Source organism: Thamnophis sirtalis, unplaced genomic scaffold (genome assembly GCF_051295495.1).
Source record: "Thamnophis sirtalis isolate CommonGarterSnake01/CBP01778 unplaced genomic scaffold, rThaSir2_p1.2 scaffold_3, whole genome shotgun sequence".
NCBI lineage: Eukaryota > Metazoa > Chordata > Lepidosauria > Squamata > Natricidae > Thamnophis > Thamnophis sirtalis.
Genome location: NW_028261383.1, coordinates 121,917,156 through 121,939,793, shown reverse-complemented (window position 1 = coordinate 121,939,793; position 22,638 = coordinate 121,917,156). Strand labels below are relative to the sequence as shown.

Below are 22,638 nucleotides of genomic sequence, written 5' to 3'. Positions count from 1 at the left end.
CTTTCACTTACAGGGATCTCCTTATACCTGTCCCAAAGCATGTTTGTTTGAAATTGGTCCAATCTCAATTTGGAAAAAAAAATCTCCTTATGATGGGAGATAAAGGCGAAGTTAAATATTTTTCTATTTTAAAAATTTGTTTGTTTACTGATAACCAGGGGCAAACTTTTGTTGCTGTCACTTGTGCAATGTCTAATTGTGCACTTATGTCCGTAAATCTCTGTGCAATCCAAGTTCTGATCTGCCTAAGATCGTGCTGCTGCCAGTTTAAAGGAATACCAAAGCTTGATACCTGCTTCAAAATTCTTGATAACCAATTATTTTTATTACTTGAGACAATCTGCTCCATTAGCGCTACCTGTACTAACCTCCCTTCCTCCATCTCGATTATTCTTAGGCAGTTAGAAACGGTCTTCAACATGGCCCTTGTGCCAATTGCATGTACTCCCAATTCTGCCCTCATTACGCATGCTCGGGTTCCAGGGGACACTGCCAAGATTCTCCTCAAGATCTTAGAAAAACAACAGAAGCCCAACCCCCCTCCACAGCAACTCATGAAACAAACAGTACACAACATATCAGACTGAACCCTCACCACGGCTGAAACCAATGTCCTTTCCAGATGATGCAACTTTGCAGTCTCCCCTAAACGCATCCCCACTGAAGACATCATATGTGGAGTTGAAGCTACACTCACCAAAATCAACCCAGATGAAGCCAATAAAATCAGACTTGCAGTCACCAATGTCCTTTGCTCCAGCAATCCACCCAGAAGCAACTTACAGCAAGAAGAACAAAAAGCACTCACCAACCTGAGGAAAGACAACAACCTCTCCCAGCAGACAAAGGTAACACTACAGTGGTGATGAACACATCTGACTACCAAGCCAAACTATCCAACCTACTCCAAGACCCCGCTTACAAACCTCTAAACACGGACCCCACCACCTACCTGGAAAAAATCACCAAATGCGAAATAAAAGCCTCTCTCATCAGTGAAGAGATCCAGCAAAGAATCATCCCCAGAGAGAAATCTTCCAGATGCTCCAAACTCTATGGCCTCCCCAAGATATAAAAAGAAGGAACACCACTCAGATCCATAGTCAGTTCCATAGGCTCACCTTGACAGAATCTTGCCAAATTCCTCACCAAACAACTCCAACCCTACGCAGAATCCATCATCTCACACGTACAAAACTCACTCCACTTCATAGAAACAATAAAGAAACAAAACCTACAACCCAGCGACCTACTTGTGAGCTTTGATGTCATATTCCTCTTCATCCAAGTGCCTATAAAAGAAGCCTTGACAGCTATCCAGAACAAACACAACCCCCCTAAGCACATCCTGGACCTGACCAACCACTGCCTAACCAACACATAGAAGGAGCACCCATGGGATCATCCCTCTCACCAGTCATCGCAAACTTATACATGGAACATTTTGAAACTAACGCCTTAGATAAATCTGAACATAAACCCAAACTCTGGCTTAGATATGTTGATGACACTTTTGTGATTTGACCACATGGGAAAGAAAAACTGGACAACTTCCTTACACATCTCAACAGCCTACACCCCAAAATACAATTCACTGTGGAAATAGAAGCAAACAACCAACTTCCCTTTCTGGATGTCCTAATCTACAAAAAACCCAATGGCTCCCTAGGACACAGCATCTACTAGAAAAAAAACACATACCAACCTCTACTTAAATGCACAATCCCATTACCACCCTGCACAGATCAACTCTGTAGCCAAGACCCTCATCTCCAGAACCAAACGCCTAGCTGACAAAGACCACTTGAAAACTGAATTCACAAACATATTAATCTCCAACAGACTCCAAAGAAAAACAATTACCAACCTAATGCAAAGGGACGAGTCAACAAATGAGCCCTACCCACCACCCAGGCCGTTACAACATGAAACAACAATAGACACACAGCCAGCACCAATCAGCACCAATCTACCAATCATGATACAACTGCACAACCAATCATTCCACTTACTGAAATAAAGCCAGCACTCCACACACCCCCACCAAAATTTATAGAAAGACGGCAGCTCCGATCACACTTTAAGCCCAAAACCCAGCCTGAAGATGGCAAGTGAGATCTCGCTGAAACATTGCCAAGACAATCTCAATCTTACATGGGAAAAGACCCGAATACAACAAGACCAGCATACCTACACCCGCGAAAATCTACGAAAACAAATACATACAAGTTTTGGAACAGTGATCTATTTTCTAGTGAATGGAATTTTTGCAACCTCTCCTCCACCTCATTTCATAGTTAACTTGGGCAAAGGGGCTTTCATGAATGAAGGAGAATATACATGTCCCAGGCTAATGTTGCAGGATCCAATCTGGGTTGGTCACTGGGACCAAAGATTTAATCTTCGAAGCTTTCGGATTTGTACTGGAGTCCATCATCAGGGAACTTCTCTCTAGCAGAGTGTGTGCTTTGGGCTATTCTTTGTGTGGTATTTATATGATGTCTGTTATGTGTGACTTTTTAGTTGTTGATTACTCAACTTTCCAGGTTCTGGTTTCATATCTGTACAATTTGGACTTGTTTCTTCATTCTGAACCCATTTCTCCCTGCCCAGCAGCCATAGTGCTTAATTGCAGCCATGCCATTATAATTGAAACCGTTCTGAATTTCTCTACCAGGATTTCTAGTATAATTATTTTGATGATATAATTGTTGCAAAATGGGGCGATTGTTTGCATTTGTTTTAACTTTATTTCTTTCCCTCCCACCCATATATAGCTGCCTCTCAGAGGTATTTGGTTTTTTTTTTACCCTTCCCTCCCTTTGGCCAATCTTTTGTTAACCAAGGCTACATGATGAAAAAGTGGTGAGAGGGTGGATTTCTGTTGATTCACAATTCATATTGTTGGGGATGGGGTGAGTGTGTGTAGAGCAACTCAAGTTTTGATTCTGCATTTTAAACTCATTCCGAAGATGGAGACTGCAGGCTGAATGAATTAGTGCAAGCAGCTATGGTACATTACTCATTAGAATATGGTTTGCAGTCCCCTTTCATGTTTCTGAAAACATGAAGTCTGATTGTAATGCTTTGAGTGAAACTCACAAATTCCTACCTGGGAAGCATTTCTGAGAACTAGGAAACCAAACATACTGTAACAGATCTTTTGAATATTTGGATTGGTCATAACCAAAGTATTGCCCAACAGGTATTAAAATACTGCAATGTATTCCAAGCTATTTTGATCGAAATTAACCTGTTCAATCTTTGAAGAAGGCATAAATGTAGGTCAGAATAACATAAGCTTTACTAGATTCTTTCCCTCCATTTCTCTAAACTTGTCTGACTGTTTCGCTGTACCAGATAAGATGATCCATGCTGTAACAGGCTGGGCTTCATTCAGCCCTCATTTTCAAGAGATTGTAAGATTGGCTAATGTTGTTATTTCCCTTTAAATATGTGGCTATTCAGAGAAATGCTGCCCATGTCCATTACTGTGTTACAACTTGTACATATGGTTTATTGAGTTTTTTGCTTGGTGCTTTAGGTCAGGGTTAGGGTTAGGGTTAGGTCTGTGGACCGGCACTTGTCCATGGCATGCCAGAAACTGGGCTGTGTAAAAAAGCAAAGCCCCATCCGCAGGATGTAAGCAGCATACAAAACCAAGCCCCCTCTGGCCTGCGGAAAAAAAACCTCTCAACTCCGACGGTCCTTGGATGAAACCGATTATCTGGATCCCTTTCAGTCTGGTTTCAGGCCTGGTTACAGCATGGAAACTGCTTTGGTCACGCTGATCGATGATCTCTGGTGAGCCAGGGATAGGGGTCACTCCTCTATCCTAGTGCTCCTTGACCTCTCAGCAGCCTTCGATACCATCGACCATGGTATCCTTCTGCGACGGTTGCGAGAGGTGGGGGTGGGAGGCACCGTTCTTCGGTGGTTCTCCTCCTACCTCTCGAACAGGTCGCAGTCGGTGTTGGTTGGAGGGCAGAGGTCGACCCCTAGGCCCCTCAATTATGGGGTGCCACAGGGCTCGGTCCTGTCCCCCCTCCTATTTAACATCTACATGAAGCCGCTGGGTGAGATCATACGCCGGCACGGGATTAAATACCATCAATATGCGGATGATACACAATTGTATCTGTCCGCCCCATGCCAACTCAGTGAAGCGGTAGAAGTGATGTGCCAGTGCCTGGAGGCTGTCAGGGTCTGGATGGGAATGAACAAGCTTGCACTCAATCCCGACAAGACTGAGTAGCTATTGATGCTCCCTCCCAAAGATTGGCTAACTATTCCATCTCTCAGGCTGGGGGGTGAAATTATACGCCCCTCAGAGAGGGCCCGCAATTTGGGAGTCCTCCTGGATCCACAGCTGACGTTAGAACATCATTTGTCGGCTGTGACCAGGGGGGTCTTTTTCCAGGTTTGCCTGGGGCACCAATTGCGACCCTACCTGGACCGGGAGGCACTTCAGATAGTCACTCACGTCCTCATCACCTCAAGACTGGATTACTGTAATGCGCTCTACATGGGGCTGCCCTTGAAGAGTGTTCAAAGACTTCAGTTAGTCCAGAATGCAGCCTTGCGAGCGATTGTGGGTGCACCTAGGTACACCCACGTTACACCTATCCTCCGCGAGCTGCACTGGCTGCCCATTGGTCTCTGGACATGCTTCAAGGTGCTAGTCGTTACTTATAAAGCCCTGCATGGCATCGGACCTGGGTACCTGAGAGACCGCCTCCTGCCAATTACCTCCCAAAGACCGATTCGATCGCACAGGCTTGGCCTTCTCCGTATTCCATCTGCCAGCCAATGTTGGCTGGTGACCCCCCGGGGGAGGGCCTTCTCTGATGCTGCTCCAGCCCTCTGGAACGAGCTCCCCGTGGAGATCCGGACCCTCACTACCCTCCCAGCCTTCCATAAAGCTACTAAGTCCTGGCTGTTCCGGCAGGCTGGGGGCTGTTGAAGTATCCGACCCCACTTCAATTGTGAATGTTGCTGCTTTTTTAAATTGTTGCATTGTCTTGTATTGTCTTATTTATCCCCTCTCCCTGTTTTATTGTAAGCCGCCCGGAGCCCTTCGGGAGTGGGCAGCATACAAAGCCAATAAACTCTAAACTCTAACTCTCTCCACAGAACTGGTCCCAGGTGCCCAAAAGGTTGGAGGGCACTGTTTTAGGTGAAGGCAGATAGTATAAACTGTAAGCAATGGTTATCTAGACATATTGGCAATCCCAGTCAGTTGAAATTAAAGCCAGATGAGATTAAAAAACAATTGTGACTTAGTGTATTGTGTGCTTAGGCAAAGATTTGCTTTCTTCTGGATTAAAAATTGGACAAAAGATGCAGCTAACTGTCATCTGATCTAGGGGAAATAAGTGCCATATCTGTGCTCCACTTCCTATTAACCTTCTTTTAGTCATTTCTTCTACTCTCATTCATATGTGCAACTACACTTTGGCTCTCTCAATCCCCCACTTTCCCAGTGATGCAAGGTCTCCAGAGAAGTTTGAAACAGTTTATAGATTGAAACTCATGTTTTTCTTCTTTCCTATCCTTTCCCCATCTAGTATCCAGACGAGTTGCAGTCGACAATCCTAGGGTATGCAGGAACACATGCAAACAATGATTATTTTAAAAAAACAACCCATCATTATTCATTGTACTGAAGCCTAATTGTTCAGTACTACTCATAAGAATAAAACAATATATTTAAAATTTGTTTGGGGTTAGAGAAATAATATCTCTATAAATATATAGATAAGAAATATTGAATTATAGTTAAAACAATGCTAAAACAATGTCCTGTTTAAGTTTTTTCCAAGTTAGGGCTTTAGCTTTTAATTTTGTAACATGCCTTCATTTAAAATATAAAGAGGTGTGGTGGCTCAGTGTCTTAAAGATACTGGAGAAGGTCTGTGCTCCGGTGGTTTGAGTCATAGCACCACATGACAGAGTGAGCTCCCATCACTTGCCTCATCTTCTGCCAACCTAGCAGTTAAAAGCATGTTACATGCAAGTAGATAAATGGGTTCCATTTCAGTGAGAAAAATGATGGTGCTTTGGGCAGAAGTATGATCCCAACTGGTGCCCAAATGTAATGCCCAAATGAGATTCAACATTGGTGGAGGGAAAAACCCCACTAAGAACTAAGTGTGTAGCTAGTTTGGCTACTGTGGTGCACCATGGATAGCACATGAGCATGGACTGAACAAACTAGCAGTCTTAGGCAACCAAACAACTACATTGTACTGAGTAGTGGGATTCAAATAATTTAACAACCAGTTCTCTGCCCTAATGATTTCTTCCAACAACCAGTTCACCAAACTGCTCAGAAACTTAACAACTGGTTCTCCCAAAGTAATGCAAACTAGCTGAATCCCACCACTGATTGTACTAACATTATAGTATCCTGGCTAATATCCCTTCACTATACACTAAATCCTAAGGGATGCGGTGTCTCAGTGGCTAAGACGCTGAGATTGTCGATCAGAAAGGTTGGCAGTCTGGCAGTTCAAATCCCTAGCGCTGCATAATGGAGTGAGCTCCCATTATTTGTCCCAGCTTCTGCCAATCTATCAGGTTCGAAATCATGTAAAAAATGCAAGTAGAAAAATAGGGACCATCTTTGGTGGGACGGTAAAAGCATTTCATGAACCTTCAGCATTTAGTTATGCTGGCCACATGTTTAAGGAGACGTCTTTGGACAATGCTTGGCTCTTTGGCTTTGAAACGGAGATGAGCACTGCCCCCTAGAGTCGGGAATGACTAGCACATATGTGCGAGGGAAACCTTTACGTTACCTTTATACACGAAATAAATAAATACATTTAAGATATATTTCACTAATATTTAAATATTTTAAAATACAACAAAAATAGTTTAAAGCATACTTTTTTAAAAAAAGTACTGTAATTAGCAGCTGCAAAATGGTATTCCCTAAAATGAATGCAAGCCAACCTGTGCTACTTTCCCTGCTTAGCACATTCCTATCTGTGTAACATACTGCAGTTCTGTTTAGTCTCTAAAAGAATTGCATCGCATGCAGTAAACAACACAAGGAAACATGAAGATTACTAGTGGATGATGAAACTGCATATTAATCTAAAATAGCAATTAAGAGAAAAGTGGAGTGAATAATTCCTTCCTGATTTCCAGATTGGCCTTTGGGTGTCATTTTTCCATCAAAGGTTTCCAATCAGTACCAAGATAAATAGCACAGAGAGAAGGCTCCTTTAAACATCAACAACCGCATGGAAAGACTGCCCTGATTTGCATATGTATCGCCATGTAAAAATTCAGCTCAATATAATACAAGAAAATTGGAATGTAGTTCATGCATGGGCAAGTAGTAGTTGTAATGCAAACCGCACAGTTCTGTTATTAACACAAAAGTCAGAATGGTAATGAGCAACATATATGAGTCTCCACGTAGATTTTTGTTTTCTTAATTGCATTGTTTCAGGAGTATAAAAACCCTCAAATATAATGGCCTTGAAGTCAAATATTGTAGCTGTATTGACATGTGGACTGAAGCCATGTAAAGATTTTTGGCTTCCAGAGAAGTGAACTGATATTATTGATTCTCAACCTGGATTATGTTCCAAAGTAGATTATGCTTCAGAGTACTTGAACATTACTCATCAATCATGTATGCCAGACATAGGTATAGATCTAAATCTTCATCTATAAAAAATCCTTACTCATTGCCAAAGCAATTATGACAGAGCGATCACTAGGTGTTTCTGCTTTAGATATGTGAAGGTAGACGAAAGAGTAACCCTGATGTTTATTCCATGGATAAAGGAGAACCTCCATTGCAAATAATTCACATGAAAAAGCCTCACTGTACTTCATAGGCATCACTCTGAAAGTGACTGTGTGCATTTATGGCTTTTAGCAAATGTTCTTTCATTTGCCAAGAGATATACCCATTTCTTTGGCTATGTTCACAAGATGCACTGAATCACAAACCAAGCCTTCACATCATTTAGAGGCTATTGCAAGAATCAGTCATCTTTGCCAGAGATGTTTTTGTGGAATATCCTCCAAATATTTGTATATAAATAATTACAAGTACTGAAAGACTCACAAGATTTTATGTGGGAAGACAGAATTCTTGACATTTGACTATGTCCTGAAAATTAGGTCATTCTTAATGTTTATGGAGATTCTCAATCATCCAGATTCCAGATAATGGTTGTCCCAAAGGTGCTTTTTTCCAAAAGGCAACGGAACTTTTTTTTTTCTTGAAAATGTTTTGCTTCTTATCCAAGAAGCTTCAGAACTCAAGAAACTTCTTGAATGAAAAGTTAAACATTTCCAAGGGGGGGAAAACCCCAAGAAAATCAAGTTGCCTTTTGGAAAAGCACCTTTGAGATAAGTCATTCTTACTTTCCTAAATGTGCATTTTTAAAAATTTGACAGTGCCATTTTGTTGATCCTTGGCCTAACAAGTTGCTTGAACTCAAACCACATATATACCTACCTACCTACCTACCTACCTACCTACCTACCTACCTACCTACCTAATTATTTTATAGTTCAATTTATTGTTCAAATGAAGAAAATTGGTTTGCTTAAGTAAGATGTAGTTCAATTAACCATGGGTAAGTACATCACACAATACATTTTATGCTTCCTTCTTTGGTGAGAGGCTGTAGCTCAGTATTTCTTCCATTCTTCTCTTTCTGAATTCTGTCCAGTTTTACACTAAAAGCCCATTTATTATAAGACAAGTTCGTTTTGGCCTACATTCATATTTGATAATGAATTGTTCACTGGGATGATTCCTGGCCTGGTTTTGTCCAAACTATTTACATATTTCACCCTAAACCTCTTAACAATGTAAAAGGTCTAATAACCAAACAATCTAGGGAAGTTGGAGAAAGAAACAACTGCAGAACCTTTATGTCTTTAAGTCATTATTCACTCTTGGTGACTACCTGGACTAGTCCCTGCAATTTTCTTGGCAAGATTCCAGAAGTGGTTTGCCCTTGCATGCTTCTTAGGCCTGAGAGAGTATAACTGGCTCAACATCATAGCAATAGCAATAGCGCTTAGACTTATATACTGCTTCATAGTGCCTTAGAGCCCTCTCTAAGTGGTTTTACAAATGTCAGCATATTGCCCCAAAAATCTAGGCCCTCATTTTACCCACCTTAATCACTACACCAGATTGGTTTTTGATCAAGACCTAGATATGTTTACTTTAGGACTGGTTGTTATGGGGAAAATAAGTGAGACGAAGGAAAATGATTGACCTCTTCAAAATAATGGGATCCACATAATTTCATTGATTTCTTATGTGCTGGAGCAGCAAGATTTTCTTAATATTTGGATTTAGTGCCTAAATCAGGCCAATAGTATCCTGGAATTCCCAGCTAGCAGGGTCCCAATCTGTGCTACCTGAGAGTCATGGAGCATGTATTTTCAATGCAACTGGAAGATAACAGGTAAAGGGAAGTTGGTTTAGATGAGGTTGGGGCATTTCAAAGTTGCCACATTGTGAGATCTGAGTGTTGTACTCCGCCACAAACTATAGTTGAAATTACCTTTCATTTCTTAATTAGGAAAGCAAAGGATACGTATTAAGCTGAGACCTGTGAATGTATGGTATTTTATAGCAATTCAATTTCACTGTATTCACATTCCATCTTAAAAATATCCATTTTAAGCGAAGTTACATTGACATAGACTAAAGTCACTGCTTTTGTCAATGAGGTGCTCTGGATACCAGGTTAGGCTAAGAATGTATAAGGTTTGACCTTGGAGACCATGCAAAAATAGAAAGATCCATTTGCACACCCATTTTACAAAATGTAATAAAGATGAGGCATCTTGTAAAGAGATAAAACTGCAAACATGAGGGAAAGCAAAGAGAATGGAGCATTGAATTAGTGTGTGTGCACATGCTATAAAGTTAACTCCCAGTCATCTTATATTGAACATGAAGTGCTATTAGGAAACTTCATATTCCTGGGAGTTTTTCAGATGTGATAAATACTGATTATAAACTCCATGTGGGCTGAATCTTAATCAAGACTTAGAATTATATAGTACATATAAAAAAAGAATTTAAAAAATCCGTATTGATGCACAAGAATAAAAACACTATATTTTTATTAGCTCTTAAGATCCCAGGGAAAAAATCATTTGCAAGAAGCTAAGGTAATTTATCTTAATTTCAATAGCTGGCAAATTCCCAGAATGTTTTGGTGGGATTTACATCATTGTTTCAGATAAAATATATATAAACAAGCATTATTTATTACTTTCTTATGGCTACCGTAGTTTGCTGATGCACCAAGAAAATGTGTTAACAAGGCAAGAATGCAGCTCTTCCAGAAACTGAAATACTGCATTTATGGGTGTTTGTGTGTGATCATTTCATTGTGATTTTTATTTATTGATTTAATTTATATAATACATTTATGGGCTGCTCATCTCATATACAGTATATGATTCTGGCTGGCTAACAATTAAAATGAAGTGAAAAAATAAAAACAATTCTAATTAAAAACAACAGAGATACTATAAAAATAGCAGCCAAGATCACTCATAAATACTTAAAATAATCAGAATTTTACAATTCTGCAAACTGTAAGCAATATTATATTACTCTTTCATCATCTTTTTTTTAATGACTTGGATAGAGCTTAGTAACACCAGCAAAAAAAAAATCAATTCACAACAGAGCATTTGTACACAACCAAATCTTGCATATGTAAAGAATCATATTTCAAACATTATTTGATCATGGTTTGATCTGAGCACAGGACACTTTCACTTGGGAATTCTATGCTACTTTGAAAGCCCTCTGGCCCTCTGTGATCCCATGATGTCAGCTGGGTTTGATTGTGGAACCAATTTATTTCTTGCTCAGCTATGGTGTGTTTGAAATTGAAACCCAATAAAATATATCCTATTTCATAGCATATAGTTCACCCAGAAAGCTATTGCACTCATTGTTTTCACCATCCAATGAGTGCAATACCAAATAAAATGTGTTGGTCATGCTAGCTAGACCGAGATTTGTCAGCCCCCTTTATTCATAGTTTTTCAAAAGTAAAGAAGAGATTTTTCAATATCTAGCATAGACACATATGTGCTGGGTAGCTGCATTGAACCTAATAGTTTGCAAGACTTCACTGATATTGAGGTTTTAGATAGAGAACATTCTGCTGACAATACTTACCTTAACTTTGCCAGAAGAACAGGAGTATTAGGAGGAGCAACATTTTCTTGCAGATAAATTAAATCTTCTTCCTAGAGTTTGAATTTCTAATATGGTCTCAAAAAGTTATTTTGGTTCATGGTGGAGCATGCATATTAATGAAGGGGGAATCAAATTGTGGAGCTGGAAACTACATGTAAACATGTCTATACACATTAAGACACAAGATACACGTATCTAAGTGTTCCCAAATGTTGGCCAGCTATTGTTTCATTGAATTATTTGAAACATTCAAACAATTGAAAATACAAGTTTTAAAGAAATTAGTTTCATAATGTCTATTTTATTACTTGTCTAGAGAAAATATTTTGCAACTATTTTTAGGGTGACCAGACGTCCTACATTTGGCGGGACAGGCACGCCTTTTCATAAATTTTCAGCACACCGCGTGCTGAAAATTTTCCATCCCAACCAGCTCACTGATTGGCTGGACTCCGCTTAGCTGAGCACGCCTGCGCGAGTCTCCATTTCATTTCATCTTTTGGGGTTGCAGCTGTGCGTACTCACTGGTGAGTAATCATGTTATGGATTGGTACCGGTGGGAATCGGGAGGTGCTGGGGGGAGGAGACAGCCCTCCTCTCCTCCTTCTCCCCCTTTGCGGAGTTCATTTCACCTCCTCGTGACACAGCCAGCCCCTGTGCTGCGCCGCCACGGGCGGCAGAAGCTCCGTGACCCAGTGGAAGTTCTCTGCGCAAGTGAAACAGCTGCCGCTGCTCACACAAAGAACTTCCACTCGGTCACGGACTCACGGAGCTTCTGCCGGCGTGGCGGCTCCTGTGCTGCGCGGTTCCCAGTGACCTTGCTACGAGTCCGCGAGGCGTGGTCGTGTCCTGCTGCCCTCCCCTGCGGCTCTCCTGTGGCAGCGGCCGTTTCAGTCGCGCAGAGAATTTCCACTCGGTTACGGGGCTTCTGCCGCCTGGAACCAAGTGTAAGTTCTCTGCGCAAGGTGAAACGGGCGCCCGCCGCCTCGCTCTCCTGCCGCGGCGTCCGTTTCAGTCACGCAGAGAACATCCACTCGCTTTCGGGGCTGTCGCCGCCCGGCAGAAGCCCTAGAACCGAGTGGAAGTTTTCTGCACGAGGTGAAACGGCATGCCGCCGCCTCGATCTCCTGCCGCGGCATCCGTTTCAGTCGTGCAGAGAACATCCACTCACTTCCGGGGCTGTCCCCGCCTGGCAGAAGCCCTGGAACTGAGTGGAAGTTCTCTGCGCGAGGTGAAACGGCATGTCGCCGCCTCGCTCTCCTGCCGCGGTGTCCGTTTCAGTCGCGCAGAGAACTTCCACTCGCTTCCGGGGCTGTTGCCGCCCGGCAGAAGCCATGGAACCGAGTGGAAGTTCTCTGCGCGAGGTGAAACGGCACGCCGCCACCTCGCTCTCCTGCTGCGGCATTTCAGTCACTTCCCTCGTCCGTCTCGATTGCTGGAAGCAGTAACAAATGGCGCATCCGCTCCACCATCAGCGCCCTGACAGCCACCCCAGCCGGCGGCTACTGGGCCTCGCTGGAGTCAATTGCAAAACCGCGTTCAGTGCTTTGAGGACCTGAGGAATCTTGGGAAATGCAGTTCCCTATCGGAAAGAATGGAGTAGCTGCGAATTTGTAACAACAACAGAAGATAATAACTTGGTGCTTCGCAGGTTACTCGTTTGATTTGCACACTGTTTTTTAAAAGTTAGATAAAGAAATTATGCTGTGAAAGCGACTAGAAAGCCCCCCCTCCCCTTCCTGTGTGCGAGAAAGGGAAGGAGAGGAAGGAAGGTGGGAGGGGGGAAGGAAAAGAAGAAGGGAGGGGGAGAAGATGGAAGGAGAAAAGACGGATGGAAGGAGAAAGAATGGAAGGAGGAGGAGGAAGATGGAAGAAGAAAGGAAGAAAAAGAAGAAGGGAAGGAGAAAAGAGGGAAGGAGGTAGGAAGAAAAGGGGAAGAGAGGGAAAGAGCAGAAAGACAAAGAGGATGAAGTTGATAGGCAAGAGGAAGGAGGAAGGAAGGAAAAAAGAAAAAGAGGGAGAGAGGAAAGAAGAAAAGATGGAACTAGAAAGGAAAGAAGGGAGGGAGGGAGGAAAGGGGAAGACAGGGAAAGAGCAGAAAGACAGAGAAGGTGAAGGTAGATAGGCAGAAGGAAGGAAGAAGGAAGAAATAGGAAAGGCGGGAAGGAGGAAGGAACAGAAACGAAGAGGAAGAGAGAAATGGAAAGAGCAGAAAGACAGAGAAGGTAGATAGGCAAAAGAAATGAAGCTGAAAGAATGGAAGGAGGAAGGAAGAGAAAAGGAGGAAGGGAGTGAGTGAGGAAAGAAGAGAGGATGGAAGGAGAAAGGAAGGAAGAGAGGGAAAGAGCAGAAGACGGATAAGGTGAAGGTAGATAAGCAAGAGGAATGAAGGAAGAAGTGAGGTGTCTCGAGGAGGGGGAAAACATTTAGTGACCAAAGTTACAATGGCATTGAAAAAAGTGACTGATGACCATTTTTCACACTTCGCGACCGTTGCGACCATTTTTCACACTTAGCGACCGTTGCAGCATCCTCATGGTCACGTGATCAAATTTTTGTTTGGCAACAGATTCGTATTTATGGTGGTTTCAGTGTCCTGGGGTGACCTTTTGACAAAAAATAAAATTTTTAATCAACCCCCCCCCCCCCCCCCCCGGTCAATGGTGTCCCTCTTTACCAATCTGAAAATCTGGTCACCTTAACTATTTTAGAATAAATGCAAAGAAATACTTTAGAGATGAGCAGTTCTTGTGTGTCTCTGTAATAGCTACAGAGGGAGCCTTATTTCCTATGCTTTCTTAGTAGTATCAAATGCCAAAATTTCTTTCCAAAGAAATATTCTTAGCACATTTCACATTCTAGAAGAGCTTCCTATGTGATGCAACAAGAATATTGAGCAGGATAACCAAACATTTCTTTCCAAATTAATACTTTTTGAGAAAGAGACACTAGATGGTTAATAGAACTGGTAGAAACTCTTTGTATGAATAGAAGACCAAACTACCATCCATAGTAAAACAAGACTTAACTAGATGTAGTGATTTTATAGCAAATTGAAAATTTGATCATTCACCTCCTTAGAAGGATAATTCATTTTCAATCTAAAAGCTTCTTCACTACTGAAGACAATTTAATTATTTGATTTTTCTTCTTCTTGTGAGATCGAACACCAGTTAGCTCAATAGTTAAGTCCTAATAAATATTTGGCAATAGGATTGCTGGTATATTTCACACCACATATAAAAGTCCATCTGATTCTGAAACTGTGAAATCTTGTCCCATTATTTGGAAAAGCTCTACATCTACAATGGAATCTGATTTTGGATGGAATGGGAGGTGGTGCTTGTTCAGATAGCTAGTTTTCCTCTAATTATATGAATGGTCAATAATGAGCCATAAATCACCTTAGTTGCTGTCAAAGAGAGGTTTTTAAATCAAGAGCTCAAGCTGTGAAAATCCACAAATGATTTAAGGGTTTTGGTTTTGCCTTGAGGTATTTTAAATTCCATGCTTCAGATTCACCAAGCTGTTCAGGAGCAAATCCAACACTTAAATAGAAGGGGCTTGAAATCAGAAGATTGTTGTTGTTGTTAAATTAATATAACCCTATAAAGGTTTGCTCATTTGCAAACATAATCCTCTTTCATTTTGCTCTCTGGTTAGTTAGCTTAGATATACGCTTCAAACGCTGAGTCCTGATAGTAACCCAGAATTGCTTTTCAAAGTGAGATAGTTGGCACATAAATTTAATAAATAAATAAGTAAGTAAGTAAGTAAGTCCTAGAGTCCTACAAAGAAAGATGAAGCAGGATCTTCTGCATTATCCCACTTCAGATGTTTCAATCCAAATAGTAAATGTATTCTGGGAGAAATGTTTATATCAATGCTGATCTAAATGTTACTTCAAATTCATGACTGCCCGTTTCCCTGTTTTTGATATCCACATACAGCTATCCATATCCATGCAGACGGTATTGCAGTGTATAGTTTTGCCATATTTATGTGATTTGCCATATATATGGCATGTAAATCTGAATGACTTGCTCAAGAGAACATCCTGGCTGAGCAAATTTGAATCAGTTTCAACCTTAATATTTTACCTAGTACAAGGTTCTCATAGGCTAGAATTTTATTTTCCAAGGATTTTTATCTTTTTTTTCCTCCTTTGATAAATTTGCCCTGAAACCCAGAAGCAGTTAAATTCAATTTAATATATGCCACACTTTGGAAAATGTTTTCAGCAGTATAATCCATCATTGTGTTTTATTTTTTGAAGTTAGACCTCAATCTTTTAAGCATCACTATCATTTGGGTACAGGAACCATCTTCTGCACTCAAGATAGCTGTGCCAAACATAATTAGGTGTTCAGAACATTAGAATTTCCTTTAGCATTTTTATTCGTTTTCCCTTAGATTTCCTCTGCAACCTCTTAACCTGTCTTTGCCCTCTTTGTTCCTTAGAACAAAGTGCCCTTCTCCAATTTTTTGTAAGAAAAGCAAGAAGGGCAAAAAAAGTGTGGCATTTGCTTCCCTTTATAAGATACATTTATTATATAGCCTAATAAGCTGATTTTTCTTCTTCGGGAAAGCCAGTCTGAAAACTAGACAAGGATTGGGCTGTTTTTATAAAAGGGAAAATGAGAGACAGTTTGCCCAGAAAAGCAAAAACTGAGTTGAGATTTTAATTGGGATTTTTGTAGAACTGGGCCAACATATTCATTACTGAGCCATATAATATCTCTATACTAAATGCTATACCTTGAAGCTTGTTATGCTTGTTATTCTGGGATTCCTCCAATTTATCTGTTAGGAAGCATAATTGCTTCGGTTTTCATGAGGAACTCTAATGACTGGGAATGACCAATCTTTCAATCTTATTGTCTTGTGCTATTAACACTTTTTTAGCAGTGGTAGGTTGCCAGTTTTTTTACTACTGGTTCGGGTGCGCGCAACACTTCTGCGCATGTGCAGAAGCGTCCGGGCGGGTGGGCAGAGCCTCCTGCTGCTGCTACTACCGGTTTGCCTGATCTGGGCTGAACCTGGAACAACCCACCTCTGTTGTGTAGGGGGAAGTGCATCTTTTTAGATATTTATGGCACTATGCATGTCCAAATTCATTTACTGTCTATTCATCGCTTCTTTGTGGAACTGTTAGATATTCCAATGTTTAGAGCAATTCCTGTTATAGTTTTACAGTAGTCCAACCAACGACATTTGTAAAATTCAAATCCATCCCAGTTTGTTGAACTTATGCAACATAAGTAAAAAAAAGGAAATAAAAACATACAAATAAAAAATGAAAACGCTTGGGCAAATTAGGGCAATGCTGTGGAAAAGTTGCAGGAAAGGCTGAATATCCTGTAGGTTCAGACAGTGATCCTATATCAGGACCCAAATCAAAGAAAGACAGTTGTGATTCTTCCAAGCAGGTTTGTTTATTTTTCTATACTTATAGACAGAATCTGCCAAACTGAAGCACTCTACTGTCGGCATCCAGCATATATTCTGAAAACTGTAAGGGAGGGGCTGTCTTTACCCTCTTTCTCTCACATAAAATATTTGGACTCAGCTGTCTCTTATTCCTCTAGAATATACCCCCTTCCTCCTGGGAATCCAGCCCAATACATTCCACCACATCCTATTAATTTTCTATCTGCTAAGAGATCCACCTTGATTGAAATCCATATTGTAGATGTCTTGTTTCACATTGGCTGACTCTGTATATCAATAAGGAATAACTTGCAAGAGTTGTTTGGCCTTTGTCTTTTTCCATGTACTATTTCCCTCTCCTTTAGCTTTATTTGAAGTTTATAAAGCTGAGATGAATGGGAATCTGTTACAGGTCTTCTATATGCACTTATTTATTGAAATTTTCCTGTCACAGGAAATAGAAGAGGATGCAGTGCTTGTGACCTACCATGCAACCTGTCAGCCTTGTATGATGGTCAATACATGGAAAAAAATGAATCTCCTTGTATTGCTGCCTTATGGAATGACAAATGCTAACCTAGGAAGAAAAATACTGGGCAACCCACAATATATGGTTGATGAGCTGCATTTAGCTTGATGGGACAGAGACTATTTCTGCTGGTTCATGAGATGCCCAGGAACATAATAGTCCAAGTTCTGATTCTGAAAAGCTGCCTTCAGGCTAACTATATATGTGACAGTCAATTAAGTTGGTTATATGAATTGTAATAATTGTCTAATGCTTTCGATATTATGGAAATTGAGACATCCTAACTACAGTGTTGGGAGAGTTGTCGTCATCCCCCCCCCCCCCCCCAGTTTCTATATATATTAAAGATGCCAAAAGGATTTTCGGTGTTAAAGTAGAAGTGAAAGCAAATTGGAAGCAAAAAAACCACCAGCCCAACAACATTTCTATTCGATGATATTAGGAGCAACAGGCCTTTCCCCCCAAAGGTCTTTTTTTCTGAAAAGCAACTGGTCTTCATTGTTTTTTTCCCCCTTGAAAATGTTTTGCTTCTCATCCAAGAAACTTCTTAGTACTGTGTTAGAACTGAAGAAGCTTCTTGGATGAGAAGCAAAACCTTTAGGACAACCATGACCTGGATGATTGAGAACCTTCATAGACATTGAGCAAAAGGCAAGCTTAGGTTTACCTTGTAGCCCTGCTATCACCTCTGTCAGCAAATTCTGGGCACTAATAGCAAGTTTGGAAGTAAAGAATTATATAACATGGGATTTGATCTGAAGAAAGAGTCCCATGCCAACATAACAAGAGGAGAGAAGGTGCAAATTTATTCCTTTCCTCAGACAGTAAGTTATTTTCTCTCTCCTCTACGCAAATCTTCTATATCAACTGAGAAATGTCTCCAAGGCAAGAAGCTAGGATGAACTGACCCAGGTTGCTCCAACTCATCAATTCCTCCCTTTCACTGAAACCCCAAAATAATCCCTCTACAGGCCTTTTAATTTTTTGGCATTGCAGGCTGATATTGCCGAAGGAGGGAGCGAGAAAACCTTTGTGTTTTCCCATTATTGAATTTCAGCACAATGTTTCAAGGCACTTATTCTGCAATTGTTAATTTCTGTGGGTTGAGGGTTAGGATAGGAATGTGCTCTAGTCAACTACTAGTTTTTGTTTTTTTTAAAAAGAAAACGACATTCATACAACTGGTGAAAAGTGAAAATTACAGAAATGATTATTTTAGTTAGTTTATCCTGCCTTTATTGTTTTTACAAATAACTCACAGTGGTGAACATATACAACGTATCTTCCTCCTCCTATTTTCTCCACAACAATTCTGTGAGGTGAGAGAGAGCGACTGACCCAAGGATACCCAGCTGTCTTTCACAGCTAAGGTGGGATGTGAACTCACAGTCTCTTGCTTTCTAGCCTGGTACCTAAAACCCCTTGACCAAATTAGCTCTTAGTGCTGTATGGAGAACTGGCAGACATAACTTCTCAATGAAACTGAGAGTGTCTTAACTACCCCAAAAGTGTTTTGTCCGATTGGTGCTTGTAGGTATGTTGGCTTGGCAGCCCAGTCCTGAAAGGATGCTCATTCCATGAGGATTATGTGCCATTTTGCCCTCCAATCCCAAAATGTATACCCATGATATGAAATATTGCTATCTGTAATAATAACAATAAAGCCCTGAATTATATAAAAAAGAAAGGAATAGAAACAATAATGGAGAGAAGAATAAAAATTATCCCAGTTTGACTTTGTTCTAAAATGCAAATGTATGCTTCCTCATTTACATGTCGTATAAGATTCCCAGCTGTGGTTGCTACAATACTTAGCATGCACTCCTACTTAGGACTGTTTATTGTAAATTGTGTTCAGTGAGCCCTGTACCCTGAAAATGTGGCAAGTAGGCTTGCAGCCTTTTGAAGAAATATCCATCATTTCATTAGTGTTGCATTTGGCAAATTAAAAATGGCACAATTGCCCTAAGATTTACTGTTAGGATGCCACCTATTTTTTTTAACAAATCACTCATCATTTAATTTTAAGATATAGTGAAATAAATAATTTTTAACTATTCAGTTTGAACTCTCTTTTTTCCTATTACACTCTGAAAGAACAATGGGGGGAGGGGGAATCACCCAGTTATCCTGCAGCAAGCCCCTGTAAACAATGGGATATTTGTGAGTAAAACATAAATAAAGTTTCACTTTAACTAGCCCCCAGAGTCTCTTTACAAATATTGAATGATTCTGCTGAATTGGTTAAATTTGCTATTTCTAAACCCCCTTGTGCTGAAGTAAAAGCTGCAGTCTTAATTATATGACTTTGTAATTATCTCAATGGTTCCTCACTCCTGAATCCACCTTGCTGAGATGCAGACATCTATTTCAGATCAAAACAACCAGTTCATGCTATTTTGAGATTCATGTGAAATTCCATGGGAAATATTGTTGGATCTATAACAGTTGTAAGATCATTGTTAAGCTACGTGAACCATTATCTTTACTGAGACCAGTGGAGCATATAGTCTAATATTAGAAGTGGCCTGAAATAAAGAACAGGAATCTTACTTCACTGCTCTGCAAATGCAAACAAAACATGCCTTCTTCTAGAGAAAGCATAGCACCTACCAGAGGGGTGTATATGGATGTGTGTGTGTGTGTGTGTGTGTGTGTGTGTGTGTGTGTACATGCACACACACACACACACATTTGTGCATATTGGAAAAATCAAGATGGCAGTCAAGACCATGTGACAATAGTTTCAGCCACCATCTTGGTATTTTTTTTACTCTCCCCGTGGATGTTCTGCCAGTGAAGAAATGGATGCAAAGTGTTATGTAGAAGTGGATGTAAAGTGTTATGTGGTGAACTTAAAAAAAAACTTGCTGCAAATAAAAGAAAGTGGGCAAGTGTTGGTGGATGTTCTCTACAGATGAAAAAAGATTTATTTTTAAATCAAACTGAAGAGACCAAACAATGTGTGAGGCAGCAATAAATACCTCTAATATGCAGATTGGAAATACAATGTGCAATGAAATTAATACAAGCTTGAGGCCACCGGATTTAATGCAAAACCATTGCTTGCAGTATTGAGTTAATAGCTTGTGTTTCCTTTTCATTAAAATGAAGGATGGTATGTAATCAGCAACAATTGTTTATAGATCTGGTCCAAAGATATAAACCAGATGCTACATTGAAATGTTGCAGTGTATGTGACCAAAGAGTGGGATACAAAAGTTACTTTGAATTAATAAAGGGAACATATCATAAACTCTGTGAGCCTAAAACAAACTGGCAACAAGACATTGAAATGTGCTTATCTCTAGGAAGCTTCAATGCAAACAAATTGTGAACAGAATTCTGGCTTAGCTTGCCATCGGAATATGGCCCATTCTGAAACAGCTGATAGGCTGATCTTTCTTTGGGGTGGCAAGCGAGTTTCACATTACATAGAAGCCAATTCATTTTTGCTACTATGAATTTATTGGCTACACAGTCAATATGGTCACATCTTCCTGACAAGTGTACCAGAGAACATATGTATTTGCAGGCACATAGTTTTGAATTTTACTTTTTCTTAGGTTTGTTTGAAGTAGCTTTAAGTGTATTCAAGTGGGGTGTGGGAGAAAGCAATTCAGAAATAAGATTGGTCAAAGGGGAAAAAAGAGCATTTGGAGAAGATGAGGGCAAGGCTAGAAAGAAACTGCCCATTGTCCTGTCCTCCAAAAATAAGACTCCCTATAATTATGAAAAATTAGATCTATCTCTCTTGGGTCCAACATCTTTTTGGTTCTCAGTGTTGTTCTTTTCTGGTAGTTGCCTTTTCTGCTTTGAAGAACTATTGCTTCAGGAGCAGAGTATCTTCACCACTGTTATTGATAAGCTGAGATGCCCATCAAAAATGAAACATGTATTATATATATTTTTCCCTTTTCCTAGGTTCCATCCAGCAGCTGGTCTGATGGAGAGGATTCAAGCAATTGCTCAGAATGTCTCAGACATCGCAATGAAGGTGGATCAGATTCTTCGCAACAGTCTCCTAAATGGAAAATGTAAGGACACCTTCAGGTGTGAAAAGAATAGTCTGGAGCCAGTATAGATATGGAGCTATGCAGTATACCCAAGGAACTGAATCTGAGTCTATCATGCTATAGTGCTTCTGTGTAGATCCAAGGTATCTTTTTTCCCTCACCCCAAACTCAGGTTAAGCATTAAGGTACAATAGTCTGACATGGAGGAAATCTGCCATGTCTTGTACTACGTACTGATGCATCCTAGGGGACATGATTTAAAATAGTGGATTAGATATACAGTAGAATGTGAGTGCTATAATCAAGAAGACAATTCTCTATGCGAAAAACGTTCTGGTCAACGGTGGAAAGGAACATGATGACTTGAGAATGCCTATCAGCAGCAAACAGACCTGCCACAGTTTTTCCAACTGTGATGACATGTCTTCTGTATCTACTCAGGGTATTTATGCCCACATCTTTAGAGAGGAATTAGCATGGACAAATACGCAACCCTGTACCCTTTTTATAACCTCTTAGATAAGCTGCATATAAAGTTAAACCAAACCAAACCTACTTTCTAAGTATCCACTCAACCAGCTAAGCCATCAGTGAAACTTTCTCCACTCAGTAGAGTTACATGAGAAGAAAGCAATTTGGCCTTTTGTGGAAGGAAACACTTACTTAGATCCTCTATTCTTTTCTGGTCGATATAACACACCTCTACTTTCCTCCTATATCCATACCAGGGGTGGATTCCTACTGGAATTGGTACCAGTTTGTTTTGTGCATGCACACCAGACACATGCACAGTTCACTGTTAATTCTGTGCATGCGCAAAGACCATGAAAAGCTAATAAAAACCATGCCTGCAATGGCGGTGGAGACCGGGGAACTGGTTTGGGGACGTGGCCAGCCTGCGTCACTGCTGGTTCTGTAACCCAGGCCAAATTACCACTACCAGTTTGCCCAAACTGGTGCGAACCGGTAGAAACCCATCTGTGATCCATACAGAGTTTCAAAGGAGCTTTTTCAAAAGGCAACTGGATTTTGTTTTTTCTTCAAGACATTTTGCTTCTCATGCAAGAAGCTTGTTCAGTTCAGTACAGAAATGAAGAAGCTTCTTGGATGAGAAGCTGAACATCTTCAAGGAAAAACAAAGTCCAGTTGCCTTTTGAAAAATCATCTTTGGGACAACCATGCCCTGGATGACTAAGACTCTCCATAGATACCCATGCATAGATTATCAGACAATTATCTGTTTTGCTCATTCTACTTCCTAATGTAGTTCATGTCTTTCTCATTGTTATGATTTATAAGCTATTTGTGCTTTACATTTCACATTAGGCTTAAGATCATGGCCATCCCGTGACTATCTGTGTAATGAAGAGTTAACATCTTTCATGTTTGGATTCTGTACAGATCAGAAGCACTAATCCATCTTAAACTTGGCAACCTAGGTTGGACTG

The 22,638-nt window shown here is 40.5% G+C and overlaps 1 protein-coding gene across 1 annotated transcript in view; it reads left to right on the top strand.

The window, feature by feature from the left end:
• The window catches only part of MGAT5B (alpha-1,6-mannosylglycoprotein 6-beta-N-acetylglucosaminyltransferase B), a 267,796-nt gene that overhangs the window by 118,602 nt on the left and 126,556 nt on the right, over window positions 1–22,638 (top strand). The window contains exon 4 of the mRNA XM_014059247.2: window positions 21,099–21,211. Within this exon, the coding sequence (XP_013914722.2) occupies window positions 21,099–21,211 (113 nt within the window). The remainder of the gene's footprint in view (window positions 1–21,098; window positions 21,212–22,638) is intronic.